At 46.6% G+C, this 13,647-nt stretch overlaps 1 protein-coding gene across 1 annotated transcript in view; it reads right to left on the bottom strand.

Annotated features, from left to right (window-relative positions):
• Positions 1–1,454: 1,454 nt before the first annotated feature.
• Positions 1,455–13,647, bottom strand: part of GLRA1 (glycine receptor alpha 1) — a 36,483-nt gene continuing 24,290 nt past the window's right edge. The window contains exons 4-10 of the mRNA XM_059860520.1: positions 10,124–10,220; positions 9,718–9,964; positions 7,424–7,506; positions 6,644–6,781; positions 5,700–5,914; positions 4,966–5,112; positions 1,455–1,869 (exon numbers count right to left, since the gene is read on the bottom strand). Of these exons, the coding sequence (XP_059716503.1) occupies positions 1,555–1,869; positions 4,966–5,112; positions 5,700–5,914; positions 6,644–6,781; positions 7,424–7,506; positions 9,718–9,964; positions 10,124–10,220 (1,242 nt within the window). The 3' untranslated portion in view covers positions 1,455–1,554. The remainder of the gene's footprint in view (positions 1,870–4,965; positions 5,113–5,699; positions 5,915–6,643; positions 6,782–7,423; positions 7,507–9,717; positions 9,965–10,123; positions 10,221–13,647) is intronic.

Here is a 13,647-nt window from a genome sequence, read left to right as displayed (position 1 = left end):
AGCTGACCCCAAGTGCTTCAGTGCAGACTGATTGTCTCCTCCTTGGTGCTCTCTTTCCCCTCTCTTCCTAAAGTGCAAACGAACACAACAGAGTCACCCTGGGTGCTCACACCCAGGGGATCAGAGGGACAAGTGGGACATCAAGCCCTTGGCTTGCCCACAGGCCCCAAGCCAGGCTTTCAAGTAACACCCCAGAGGTGCTTGGCACATTTCTCCCCACCCCAAACACCAATGCCAACCTGTGCTACCTCTTGGGCAAAGAGAAACCCCTTTGCTCACCCTTTCCCACCTCCCTCCCCCCTGTCCCCATCCCCACTAAGCTGTGCCAGCCTCCCCCATCTCTCTGTCTAGCAGCAGAGAGGGGCAAAGCAGCCTGCTCCATCTTCCCATCCGTGTTCAAGGTAAAATGCAGCACCAAAATAGATACAAAAATAGAATTTTGGGTCCATTGGCCCAGCTTCACTATTAATATAACTGCTATGAAATGTCAGAAAATAAAAGCTGCTCTCTCTATACACACCTGTCCCCCCACCCCCCTTACTGACAGTATTGCCACACGCCCGGTCCTGTCAAAACAAGGCATCAAGATGCCTGTTTTCTCTATATTTTAAATACAATTGCTTCCATCCCCCCATTGTAAACAAACATGGCAGAAAGGGGTTTGGAAAAACAAACAAACAAAACTATTTTAAAAATCCTTCATAGTTTCTAGTGTTCTGAATAATATTTCTGCCTCCTGGGACTTGAATCCTGCCAGGTTGTTTAAAAGGACAGAAGGTACCTGTGATTTCTGATGAAGGCCCTGATGTCCTTCTCGGGTTTCCTTTGGATGCTCTCTGGTGGGGATGAGAGAGATAATGTATTTGCTTTTCCTCTATGCAAAAGTCACAAAGTGTTTGATCGGCAAACCCGTGACTAAAAAAAGTAAATATATAAAATAAACAGCAATCCACAGCCTCTTTCTTAAGTTTCCCTATCTATCCAGTTTTCAAAGTGCAAAACCTAGAGAAGCACAGAATGATTTTCTTGAGGTGTTTTTCCCCTTTTGTTAGGGCTTTTTCCCCCCACGTGCTTGACTGGAATGGCCTTTCTATAGCAAAAGTCAGATAAAGCGTAATTGAGTAGTTTCTGCACATGGAATCATGAATCATTCCAGTGACTTGAGAATCTAAGCTGTTAATAGGCTAAAAAAGGATTTTTTTTTGTTGGTCTTTTTTTTTTTCTTTTGTTTTCTTTTTGCATTATAATTAAGCATGAATATATATTACTATATTACATTGCTTGGATTGCTGGAGCAATCCACATCTTCCTATGCTGTAAAACTAACTCCCACCCTGCTCTCCCCAGATCAAGAGCTTCTTTTCTCCTCCCTGTGCCAGACACCCTCAGTTCACATGATTAAAAGTCCCTCCCAGCCCCCCTCCCCTCCCCATTTTTTTTTTGTTTTGTTTTTTTTTTAGTAGATATTGCCGCATTCTTAAATTCATGCATTGCTGCATTGCTATTGCACATATATAAAGGATTGCTCGCTCCCTCCCAGCTGCTCCCCTCCCCTCACTGGTTGTGCACATCCTCTCTGCGGACTATCTTGTAGATGATCCAGTAGAAGATGTTGAAGATGAGGAAGGCCATGGGGAAGCCGATGCGGGAGATCTTGTCGATCTTCTTGGCTCTCTGGATGAAGAGCTTCCTCATCTCCTCGGGCGAGCGGGACGGCGGCGGCACCGGGTTGGCCGTGTTGTTGTTGTTGGCTCCCTTGACAGAAATGCCATCCTTGGCTTGTAGGCAAGCTGGCCCCATCCCGTAGGCAGTGAAGTTGAACCTGCCTTCACCAGCTTCGTCCTCCTGGAACAGATTGAGCATGGGACTCTACTTAAAATGAGATATAGACAGTGCACCCTCGCTATAAGGCTCTCCGCTGACAGCGTCCTGCTCTGCACGGGAAAGATGCTCCCACTGTGCCCCGGCCTCAGCACCCTGGGGCAAACCCCCTGCTCTTGGGAGATCAGCCTTATAGAGGGGTGCCAGCTGCGTGATGCACAGATGCAAATCAGGGGATACAGGCACCCCGTGGAGGGTTTGTGGCACTGCTTTCATTTTTCCAGTTGCATCCCCTGTTTTGCTTCTGCCTCTCCCTACCCCCACCCACCTCCTATCAGCACCTTCTTTGCTTTGCCTGTGCAGTTTCAGCTTGCCCAGAAGGAGTGGGCTCCATGTAACTCAAGTAGCCAAAGCTGCAGCTGCTTCCTACAGAGTTACATGGATGTGCAGGAGCCAGGAGCTGTCCAGGAAAAGAGCTCTGCAGGCAGCGTGCAACCAGCCCTCACTCGCCTGCTCACAGCACCCCACAGCCACCCCCAGGAGCCAATTTTTAGGTGAAGAACTGAAGTGCCCTTCTGTGGGCCAATGGTAAGACATGGCTGCTTGTTGTAATGCCAATTACTGAGAAAAAATATAATTTGTGTTCTAATCTAAAGGCAAACAGCGTTGCTGTTTGGGGTTTTTTTTGTGAAAGCTTTGCTGGAATTCCAGAATGATTTAGCCCTATTTTATTGAACACAGGGATGTAATGACAGGGAAAACTAAGTTTGGTCCCAGTAATCCAAGCAGTGATTTGCAGAGGCAGAGTCAGAATCTGAAGTCTCTTGACTTCAGGTCATCAAGGCTAATTGTGGAGCAGTGGCACTAATTAATCATTAACAGAGGCTGATCCATGCTGTGTCCCCCAACACTGACCTTGCAGCCCCCTCCCTTGTAGCTGCCTATCCACTGTGCCCTGCTGCCCCTTCCCCTGTCCTTTGAAGAGAGTGCCTTTTCTGGATGGCCCCTACATCCCATGGGCAGCTGCACGGGATGAGGAGCAGGACACGCAGGACACTGCCATATCCGAGCAAAATAAAACTACCCAAATAAAATCAGCATCTGGCTTTCTGTGATGGACCTTCTCATCACGTCTGTAATGCAGGGGTTCAGGTAAAACTGCCTCTGCTTTTTTCTCATTGCACAAACAAACATGTCTGGCTTAACTAAACCACTCGATCTTTAATTTACTGAATTTTTTATCTTTTCATTTCTGAGGGCTCACTGGCTGTGGCTTTGTTTTGGTGAGTGGTGTACTGGGGTTAGAGCAGACAATAGTGCCTTTTTCAAGGTGCCATGTCAAAGGAGAAAGACAAAGATCACCAGACACACTGGGAAATATTTCCAAATACACTCTTTGTGGGTCTGATGATGGTGTCATGTTAACCAGACTGATCCATGCCACTGCATCATCTCACTGTTTTTTAGCCTGGTGTGTCATGCCAAAACCAGTCAGAGCTACCCAGACAAGTCAGGACATCAGGACAGAGCAATTAGTGCCTCTGGCAGCTGCATTAGCCAATTTACATATTAGCAGTCAGCTTAGTTTTCTGATGAGCCTGCAAACCTTGTTCATTCAGCTTTTGCAAGTGTTTTTGTTTATGCTTTGCTCCAATTAAATAGCTGTGGGATTGAGCAGGGACTGTGCTAACAGCCTTGTGTTCAGTGGAACAGCTCTAGCAAGTATCTCTTAAACTATCTGTGTATTAGTGGCTTTCTTTTCCTTCTTACTGTTTTATCAACAGACTAATTTGCATACAATAGCATAGCTCCAGAGATGGGATGCCTGAATCCAGATGAAGAGATAAATGCACTATGGAGGCACCCATGTGGGTGGGTTTAGCTCTGCCTCTGTTCAGCTGCATCTTCTGAACCAAAGCCTTGTTGATTTTGGAATGGCAGAGCCCTGTTCTGGTCAAAAAAAAATCTGTGGGTGCTGAGTCTCATCTGTTACTTCTTTTCCCTTGCATTTGTCCAACACTTTTCATCCCTGGTCCTGACTGGGTTGAGCACAAATGAACAATGATCTCCTGTTTTGCAGATAGGACGACTGAAGCAGAGAGAGACAAATCTAAAAATGCAGGGATTCCTGCTCCTCAGCCCCCTCTTCCTCCTGGAATGGAAGCAGTTTTGCAAGCATACACTGTGAACTGCTGCAGGACAGGCTGGACCCCGGGAAAGACTTTCAGTGGCTGGGACAGTGAAATGATGGAATTGGGAGAAGGTTTCTGGATGAGATGGATCATGGAAAGTAGACAAAACCGATGAGGAATATTTAAGGCAGACCTTGGTAGTCACCTATGGGCTTGCTTGAGATTTGCGTCAGCAAAATTGTCTTTGTTTTTTCTCTCCTAGAAAATGTACTGGATTTTAATGCTCTCCTGAGGGCTGCCTCTCAGGCCTGGTGCTGAAATTTTGCTAACCCCTTTCCTGATTCTACCAGTTATATTGGGACAATCCTTAACTGCCTCTGGCCTTGTGATCACAGCCACCTTTGTGTTTCTTTCTAATGTGAGGTGAAGTCTTTGCTGTTGGAGCCCAGGCTAGGGAGCTGTCGGAGCTGCTTGCATGCTCAGATTGGGATTGGGTCAGCCACGGCAGGTAAGCATGGAGCAGGCTAAGGCTCAGAATAAAGCTCTTTCCTTCCAGGAGGAACTTGCAGTCAGTCTGACAAGCAGATGCTTTTGAACATAGAGATGGCAGAGACAAAAGAGGTGTCACTTACCTCTGGGCTACTGCAGGCTGTTTTGTTGGGGGTGCTGCTCTCTGACAGACACCTCTCACACCTCCCTGCCTGCCTCCCCCAGCTCTGGCTGCAGCTTCTGGGGAGGAGAACTCACACCAGAACATTGCTGTGTGACACTTGTCCTGTTGAGAACAACCCTTTTGGCTGAGCTAGCAAAACCCAGCTTGCTGGACTCCTGGGGTCAGCAGGCTGTTAGAACAGGCACAATCCATTGAGGCAGCTCTGCTTTTTGGTGTGTGAGCCTCCTTAACATCTGACCAGACACTGGGGACTTCCCTGGGGGCTAGTGGCTTGGGTCAGTTGACCATAGTGTTCTGCTGGGACAGATTTCACTGTGTCCTTCATGCTTTATGTATTACCTTATGATGCCTCCTCTTCCTTCTGAACCTGAGCAGCTCTTTGTGCTGCCGAGACACGAAGTTGACGGCAGCGTATTCCAGAAGGGCAGAGAACACAAACAGCAAGCACACGGCCATCCAGATATCTATGGCCTTCACGTAGGACACCTAGGAGTCAGAAAAAGAGACAGAAATGGGGTGGCTTCCTTATCCAAATGCATTTTCACTTAGTGTTTTATGTGGCTGACATCTGTACTTGAACACCAGAATCATGGTCATTTAATGTCAATGTGTTATCAGGCCACTGAAACTCCTCGGGGGCTCTTAAGTAGCAATAATTCCATAGCTTTTAATTTATTCAGGCCTTGATTGTGATTGTTTATATGCAAGGAAAACAGTAATCCACCATACCAGAAGACCTTAATAAAGGGAAATTCAGTACTGTTATAAAGTAGGATGGTCAAGTGACTAAAAAGCTAAAATGTAGAGTGCACATCCATGTGAGATTGTTGCAGGGCTTTGTAAAGTACAGAGCTCCTGGTTACTGGGAGTTGTGGTGAGTGCTGAATCTTAGGGGAAGTTTTGCTGCTAGTCATAGAGAATATAAAATATTTTCAGGATGGGGCTGGAATTTGCTCTGTTTGTCCTTACACAGGAATTGTGCAAAGGCAGCAGGAGGATCTGTGTAGGGATTTCCTGAGGTGCTGTCCCCAAAAGGGGCACGAATTCCCTGGTGTTCCAAGGGTGTTCCCTACCTTGGGCAGTGAGGCTCGGGAGCCAGAGCTCTGGGTGGTCATGGTGAGCACAGTGGTGATCCCCAGGCCCACACGAGCAGGTGCAGCATCCATGTTGATCCAGAAGGAGATCCAGGACAGAATGACAATGAGAAGGCTGGGGATGTACATCTGGATCAAGTAGTAGCCCATCTGCCTCTCCAGGTGGAAACGAGCTTCTATACAGGTGAACTTGCCTGAGGAGGATGGGAGACACAGGGGAGGTTGTTGGGAAGGCACAGTGAGCCTCCTGTTCTCAGCCAGTCTGGGGATTCTCCTTTTCCTTGCTTTGCCTAAACCAGAGTCTTGTTAGGGGAGGAAATGAACAGCTGTTGCCCAGGGCATGTAGTGATAGGACAAAGGGGAATGGCTTCAAACTGAAAGAGAAAAGGTTTAGATTAGATATTAGGAAGAAATTCTTCCCTGTGAGTGTGGGGAGGCCCTGGCACAGGTTGCTTAGAGAAGCTGTAGCTGCCCAATCCCTGGCAGTGTTCAAGGCCCTGTTGGACAGGGCTTGGAGCAACCTGGGATAGTGAAAAGTGTCCCTACCCATGGCAGGGGGTTGGAGAAATATGGTCTTTAACCATATGGATTCTTTATGGATTCTATGAACATTAGCATAGCAAAGAAAACCTTTGGGCAGTATGTCCTTTGTCACTTAAATTTCAAAGACAAAAGAAGGTTCTAGGAGAGAAGATCCCAACCAGACACCCTCGAATTGATGCAGTTGTTACCAGGGACAAGAGGGTTTTGCACATTGATGTCCATTAGCTTTTCATTTGCTGTATATGTTTCCACATGTCTGTTATCTCTGGAAGTGTAGGACAAGGCCGGAGTGCCATCAGACAGAGCAAGAGAATCTGGCAAATGCACAGTCCTGAATTCCTCTCCACTGAACCCCTCAGGTAAGGGTTAACAGCACTGACCTGTGTTGTAGTGCTTCGTGCAGTATCTCAAGTCTTTTTCTTCTTTGAGGATAAACTGAGGCAATGTCAGCCCATCAGCAACTTGCACTGCTCCTTTTTCTTGCCACTCAAATATGAGATCATTCATTGTGTAGCCAACTGTTGAGAGGAAGGGACAGTTGTCACATGAATCACATTAAATACTGATCTGGAAAGGGACAGTGTTGCAGAAGGGAGCTTGGAGACAGGGGGGCATCCTGGCCTTCCTTGACAGTGCTGTCATGAATGGGATTTGGGTTGAGGCAAAACTGCTTGTTCATGGTAAGAGCCAGGGCAACCACCTCCACTGGAGCTGCAATGGATTTTCTGCAATAAATAACATTTTTTTCTTGAATTTGGCTTGCCGAACTGTTTTCTACTGTTTCCAACTCGACTGCTTTCTCTGGAAGAAGCTCATCATCTTTCCCTCCTTTGGGATAAGCAACATGTACAAGTGGCAGATGTTCATCCAGAGAGAAAAAATCCCACTTGCAGCTGAAAGCACTTTCACCTCTCCTGCAAAGTGAAAGGCCAATGTAAACACGAGCAAGCCAGGGCTCCTCACATGGGATCTTTTGAGGTTTGGCTTCTCTAGCAAATGTCACGTGGGCTGAATGAATGGAAAATCCTAACTAAGAGGTTCTCCAGCAAGCCTCCAGTGAAGGCTGGGCTGGGGATGGGCTGCAGCTGGGAAAGGAGATGGCAGGGGAGAGCAGCAGGGAAAAGAGGCTGTCTCCTCTCGGAAATGTGCACAGGACTCACAGCTCTCCAGCTGCATGATGCACGTCTGGACGTCCATGGGGAAGTTCTTTAGGTCCATGGGGCAGGCCAGAGTCAGCGTGATCCTGAGGAGAGAGGAGAGCACAGGGAATGGCAAACAGTGGCACTGCTGGGGGCTGAGCTGGGGGGATGACAGATCATCCACCTCTTCCTGCCTGTGCTCCCACTCTGGTGCTGGACAGCATCAGAAATGCTGAACATTTGGGTCTGTGAGCCCATTCCCAGCAGAGCCTGCTGCTCATTTCATTGCAGTCTGTTTGAGACTGCGTGCAGCAGAGCCCCCTCACAAACAGCTCTGCTGCTTTTCCTGTCCTGCCTCAGGTTCACAGCAGGCTGGGTTAGCAGAAAGCCCAAGCCCACTCTCTGGAACCCCCAGAGGCATTTCTGGAGACTGGCACTGTTTGTAAATCTCTGAAAAGAACATTTGTGTGTGATTAAAAAAACACCAAAAAGAAGTTTGATCAAGATCATATGTTTGTGTGTGGGGAAAGAAATACTTCAGTGGAATTTTCTGCAGGGAAAATGCCTTGTGCTAAGCCAATATGAACTCCTGTACCTTCTTGAATTCCTGCAGAGCCCTTGAGACCTCTATTTCTGTCTCCATATTCCACTAGGTGCAGGTTGCATTTTCTGTGTTATATTGCTGTGCTGCTCTGTACCATGATCTATGCTTAAAATGTTTGGTTGGTTCAGCAAGCTGATACTAAATGATTTGCTCCAGATAGTTAGACTTGAGTTATTTGGTTTGATAATGTTGAAAATGCTGTTGCCTAAAGTGTTTAGGGTTTTCAGCTTTTTGCCTTGATGTAGAAATAGCAGAATTACCCAGGGGACAGAAATGGAATTTTTCTATCATCAGACCTACAAGAAACTTATCAGGATGGAAAGAAACTTTAATTTAAAATCTTATGTTGTTAGAAATTCTCAGCTTGAATTTGGAGGCATGTTGGGACAGAAGATGTGACAAAGCCCACTTTCTTGTAAATGTCTTTCCTGGAGTTTGATTATTGCTAGTAGTAGCAAAGAACCAGTTAGAAAACGGCACAGCACCTCACAGAGATTTTTTTTTTTAAAGGGAAAGACTATTTCTCCTTCTGCAAACTCTTTGAATTTACAGTATGCTCTTCTTTCTTTTTAATTTTCACAGGAAAATGTACTTACAAAGAAATCTGTATTTTCATTCAGAGATGAGTGAGATAGGAAAGTTGTTCTCTTTAAACAAGAACTGAAATATTTTCAGGTTTTTGCCTTGAAAATGGTGATTTTTCCATGTTCCCTGCTGAGTCATTGCTCTGTTGGCAGAGCAGCCCCAGGGCTGGGGCACCTGTGCCCCTCTGTGCCCCTGCAGGCCCCCGGAACAGGACTCTGTGCCATGCTCACTGCCAAGCTGCTGCTGTTAGTTTTGCTCCCTGCCTGGTTTTTATAATGAAGAACCGTGAGGTTTGCCCATTCAGCCCACACATGTGGCAATTCTCTTATTGTTTTGGCCATCAGGGAGCTGGGCTGGAACCACCTTGGTGTTTGATGGAGGCCATCTACTTTGCAGCATTAAGCTGTTTATTTCCCATTTTACAGCTCCACACTGCTCATCCTTCCCATTGCTGCCACTGGGAGCTGCAGTGTGAGATGGGGTGTGTAGGCGAATTTACATTTTACATGAGGTAAAAAGGTCTTCAATATAGAGTTAAAGCTTCCCAGTCTAAGCCCAAGAAGTTCGATCTTAATTTCACTGGTTTAAAATAAAGTGTGAATGGGGTTGGAAGTGAAGGTGGGGATAAGGCTGATTTCCTCTGGGAAATTCAGTGCAAATAGTTCAGTTTTGCTGATGGATTCTTGGTTCTAGCAATAAAGGGATAATTGGGAACAACTAGGCTGAGACAAAGCCATGGGGCTCTACTTAGCATTTTCTATGATTTTTGCTTTTTTTTCTGGTCCGGAAATGCTTCAGCTTTGAAAACAGTGTTCATGAGCTTCTACTGGCTTTCACATAGCACAGCTGGTTTTAGGCTTGCACTAACATAAGATATCTGAAGTAATTTTACATTAGGGATGTTAAGGAATCTACTCCAAGCAGAAGTCCTTGAACTGAAAGAGGTAAAGATGAGTTAAATTCCATCCCAGGCCAATCCTCTGTCTCAATATGCTTTAGCAGAGGTCCCTTCCCACCACATTGCTTCATCACTGCTAATTGAATGATCTCACACCTTAAAAACCCTCTAAATTTCTCTTTTCCAACAGCAAGCCCAAAGCCTTGGATGGCCTCGGTGTCACCTCACCTGATGCTGTAGAGGACGTTGCCGTTCCGGGAGATCCTCAGCAGCTTGTTGTCTGTGGTAATCTCATGGAAATGGGCCCCTTTCTCATTAGCAAAGAACAGGTCAGGCTTCCAGATGGAGTCCAGCATGGAGGGGTCCAGGTCCAGGGAGTCATCGGGGTACTCGTTGTAGGCCAGCCGGGGGTCGTTCCACTGCTGCCGCAGGAAGATGTTCACCCTGTAGTCCTGTACACAGACACACAGCAGAGCTCAGGGCAGCCTCAGGGTGCTGGCAGATGGGGAGCACACTCTAAAATCATCCTAAAATGAGCCAGACTATGTCCAGGCCTGCGGTTCCCAAGCTATGCCAAGTGGTTTTGGTATTATTCCTCAAGGAACTGTTATTAATTTTTAGCTTCGTAGCTTACAGCTATGGCATAGCGTGAGCAGCTGCCTGTCCCTGCATTCCTCTGTTACAGCAATTGTCAGCTGTGTGGGAAGGGCCAGGACCTCTCTGTCTGGACCCTGGGGTTGCAGAGAATAGGAGCAGATGTGGAGAGCAGAATGGTCACTGTCAGCAGGAGGATGTTCCAGAGGAGTAAGTGGGGAAAGAAAGTGAAACCAGCTTTCTTTCAGTGCTGAACTGTCTCATACCGTGGCTATCTGTAGTTCCCCCAGCACTGGGAAAGGAAAAGGCACAGTGAGACAGATTGTCCATGAAAGAAAAATTCCCTGTGTGTCTGCTAATACAAGGATAACTCAGATGAGCTGATGGGAGCAGCTGCCCTTGGTTAGAGTTTATGAGCAGGAGAGGGATATGCATGAAGTCTGCTCTCCTAATCCTGAGCATTCTGGGTTCCCCTCTCTACTGTCAAAATGCCATAAAGGCAACAGATTATATTGGGTGACCATCTTCCTTAATTGAAGGTAGTCCCTCAGCACTATGCAAAATTATACTTGCTTGATAACCACGAGTCTTACAGCTCCCCTAAGTTCCCCAGGCCAAGGCCGGCTGCTGAGGCTGAGTTCAGGCACTACTGGAAAATTAGGGGCAGTTTCTCTTCTCCCTGTCTGGCCAACAGCTTCCCATGCTCCTTTTCTTCTGACTTTCACATAAGAAAGTGAGCCAACAAATTGAAATGGGGAGAGGATGTGCCAGCTATCAGGAGAGGGATGAAAGCTCCACAACCATAAATTAATTGACATTTTCTAAGTATAGAGGCAGACTGCGTCTGAAGAGCAGCATATAATGAACCAATTCCCCTGCCCAGGCCTAAATGAATAGTCCTTCTCATGATTAAGGGTTTATTTGCTGCATTTCTAATATAAATGTACTTTGAAGACTTTTATTAGGACACAGTTAATGGAGGGTGTCTGATGTGCTTGCTGGTGTCTGATACCTGCTGCAGGTGCCTGGTGAGAGGTTCCCCTCACTCTGCCACCAGCTCTGGAGAGCACAGAGCTCTGGAGATGAAGGGTGCCTGTATAGGAGAGACTTTCTGATGCTGCTGCCTCAAGAGCTCATTTGACTCTGAGCCTACAGCCTCTTGTCCAGGAGGACACAACTCCTGTGGTGTCCAGTGGCACTGGAGGTTTGGGAGAGGATGTTGCAGTAAGGTAGAAAAATCATGAAGAAAGGTTTCATAAAATCAAGCCTGCTCTCCTGGAATCAGTGGCTGGCCTTGTCAAAGCCAGCATTTTGCAAGTTCTCATGTGAAAGCAATCCTGGTGTGAGCAATTTGTTAACGTAATCAATTCCTAGGTAAAAACAACCAGCACCTTTATAAACTGTTTTTACACCGTTAGATAGAAAAATGAAAACTATCTCTTATGAACAACTTTCCCTGCACATACACACTGGGAGTTTGAGTGACCAATCAATGCAGGATAACAACTTGTTACTAACCAATAAAAGTAATTGGCAAGAAAACTACTGACCAACTGGAGTCCCACACTGTGTGTGAAACTGTATGAAAAGAAGTTATTTGAATAAAGAATAGCCTTTTTCCACGTGAAGAAAATTGAGTCCCACGTGGTTTATTCCCATAAGAGGAATAAACCTCTTATGGGAATAAGAGGTTTATTCCCATAAGGACTTCCTAGCCTGGACAAGGCACTTCCTAGCCAAGCACATGGTCTGGAGCCTGTTTCAGGCCACTTGGTGCCATCTGCACCCTCAGAGCACAGGAGCTGTTAATGACATTAATGATTGTGACAACAGCAAATGAACCAAGGACTTGATGCTGAAAGGAGCAGACCTCTGAACACAAAAAAGAGTTCCAACACTCTTTCCTTCTGCTGATATTCCAAGTGTCACCTTCACGAGTCCTAGTGCATGCCTCTGACTTAATTATTCATCTCTGTCGACCCTGGATAACGTGTCTGGAGGAAATGTGAATAGCTGGGGACAGCTGGGGACCAGGGTCTCAGCACAGGGCCAGCCCATCACTGTAGCCTGGAAAAGGAAAGGAACCATGAATTCCCACTTTCCACAGCAGGCAGCAGCTCCCAGAGCTACCTGTATATTTTCAATTCTCCCTTTTCTGTGCATCAAGATCTGCAGCCATTGCAGTCAGGGGAAATCAATGTCACTGACCTAATAGGTAGAAAGCAAAAGGTTGTTTTGCTTATTCAGCTACAAATAAGCTGGATGCTAGCAGGTCAGCTCCAGTTTGGGACTTCTGTCATGTACAACACAAATTAAACTCATGTTTGGAAGAAACTTCAGTGGTAGCTGCCCAGAAGTGTGCTCAGCCTGATGGAGCAGTAGAAGGGGGGAGGGAATGGAGCCAATTTCCCTCCAACAGCCTGAGTTACTGCGGGTAAGCTTTGTTGATGGAGAAAATTCACTGCTTCAGCTCCAAAACTTGCCAAAAGGACAGAAAAGGGTGAGACAGGAGGTGTTGGATGGTTCGTGTTGCTGCCACCACAACAGACCACAGGCAGAATGATATCCATAGTCTTTGTAACCACGAGGAGGCATCTTAATTAAACACTTGTAGGCCCAATGAAAATTAACTTCTCACAGTGGGTGGCTGTGAGAAGGCCCCTCCTAGCTCACCTCTAGAGGGACAGCGTCCTGTCCTCAGGTCCTGCTGAGAACAGCCCAGGGGCACCTTGTGAATGTGTGGTGGGAGAAACTGCACCACTTCCACCCCAGGGATGTGCAGCAGTGTGGGGAGTAGGTCTGATTTGTTTTCCTGTGTTCCTCCTCTGGAGACAAGTGTTTGCTGTGGGTATTTTTTGTTTTGGAATACAGAAAAAAAGGCATTTATGTTGTGATATAAAAAGGGCAAGGACGAAGGAATATGAAACATGCTCTGCATGCAATTCTCTGGCTTTGCCATTTCAGGGCATTAATATTTTACCTCTGTGTGTGCATTTATGCAGCTCTTCCTACTCAGGGAGTTTACTCCACAGTCCTGGCCTGCTCACGGAGAATGTGGTTTTCTCCCAGACCCTTCTGCCCTTATGTCATTGCACTGCAGTGTTGAAGGTTCTGAGCAGCCTTTTAGGTTCCTTGTGTCGAGCCTCATTTGAACATCAATGTAAAGCCAAGCACTGTGACTGCAAACTGGACGTGACACTGCCTGAGGAGCCAGCAGAAGGCATGGAGAGCAGTCAGGGTATGTCTGTGCTGTGACACAGGCTAAGAGAAGGGTTACAGTGCTCTGTACCAGCTGAGCACCCTCTGTGCTGAAAGCTTTGTCCTCAGCATTGCAGTCAGGCTGAGGTGATGAGCCAAGCAACACTCACTCCTTGGCTACCTGGAGATATGCAGCATTTCTCCTGGATGCTGTATAGGAGATCTTAATTAGCATCCCCAAGAAGTCACAGTTATTCCTAAATGATGGACAGCATTGGCCAATTTCTGATGTGAACTTTCAAGCAAAGAAAGAAGAGGTTTGACTGGGGCTGCAGACTTGGCAAAAAAAAAAAAAATCTCTCCATA

The sequence above is a fragment of the Haemorhous mexicanus genome, chromosome 15, assembly GCF_027477595.1.
Source record: "Haemorhous mexicanus isolate bHaeMex1 chromosome 15, bHaeMex1.pri, whole genome shotgun sequence".
NCBI classification, from domain to species: domain Eukaryota; kingdom Metazoa; phylum Chordata; class Aves; order Passeriformes; family Fringillidae; genus Haemorhous; species Haemorhous mexicanus.
This window is presented reverse-complemented; position numbering and strand designations above follow the sequence as displayed.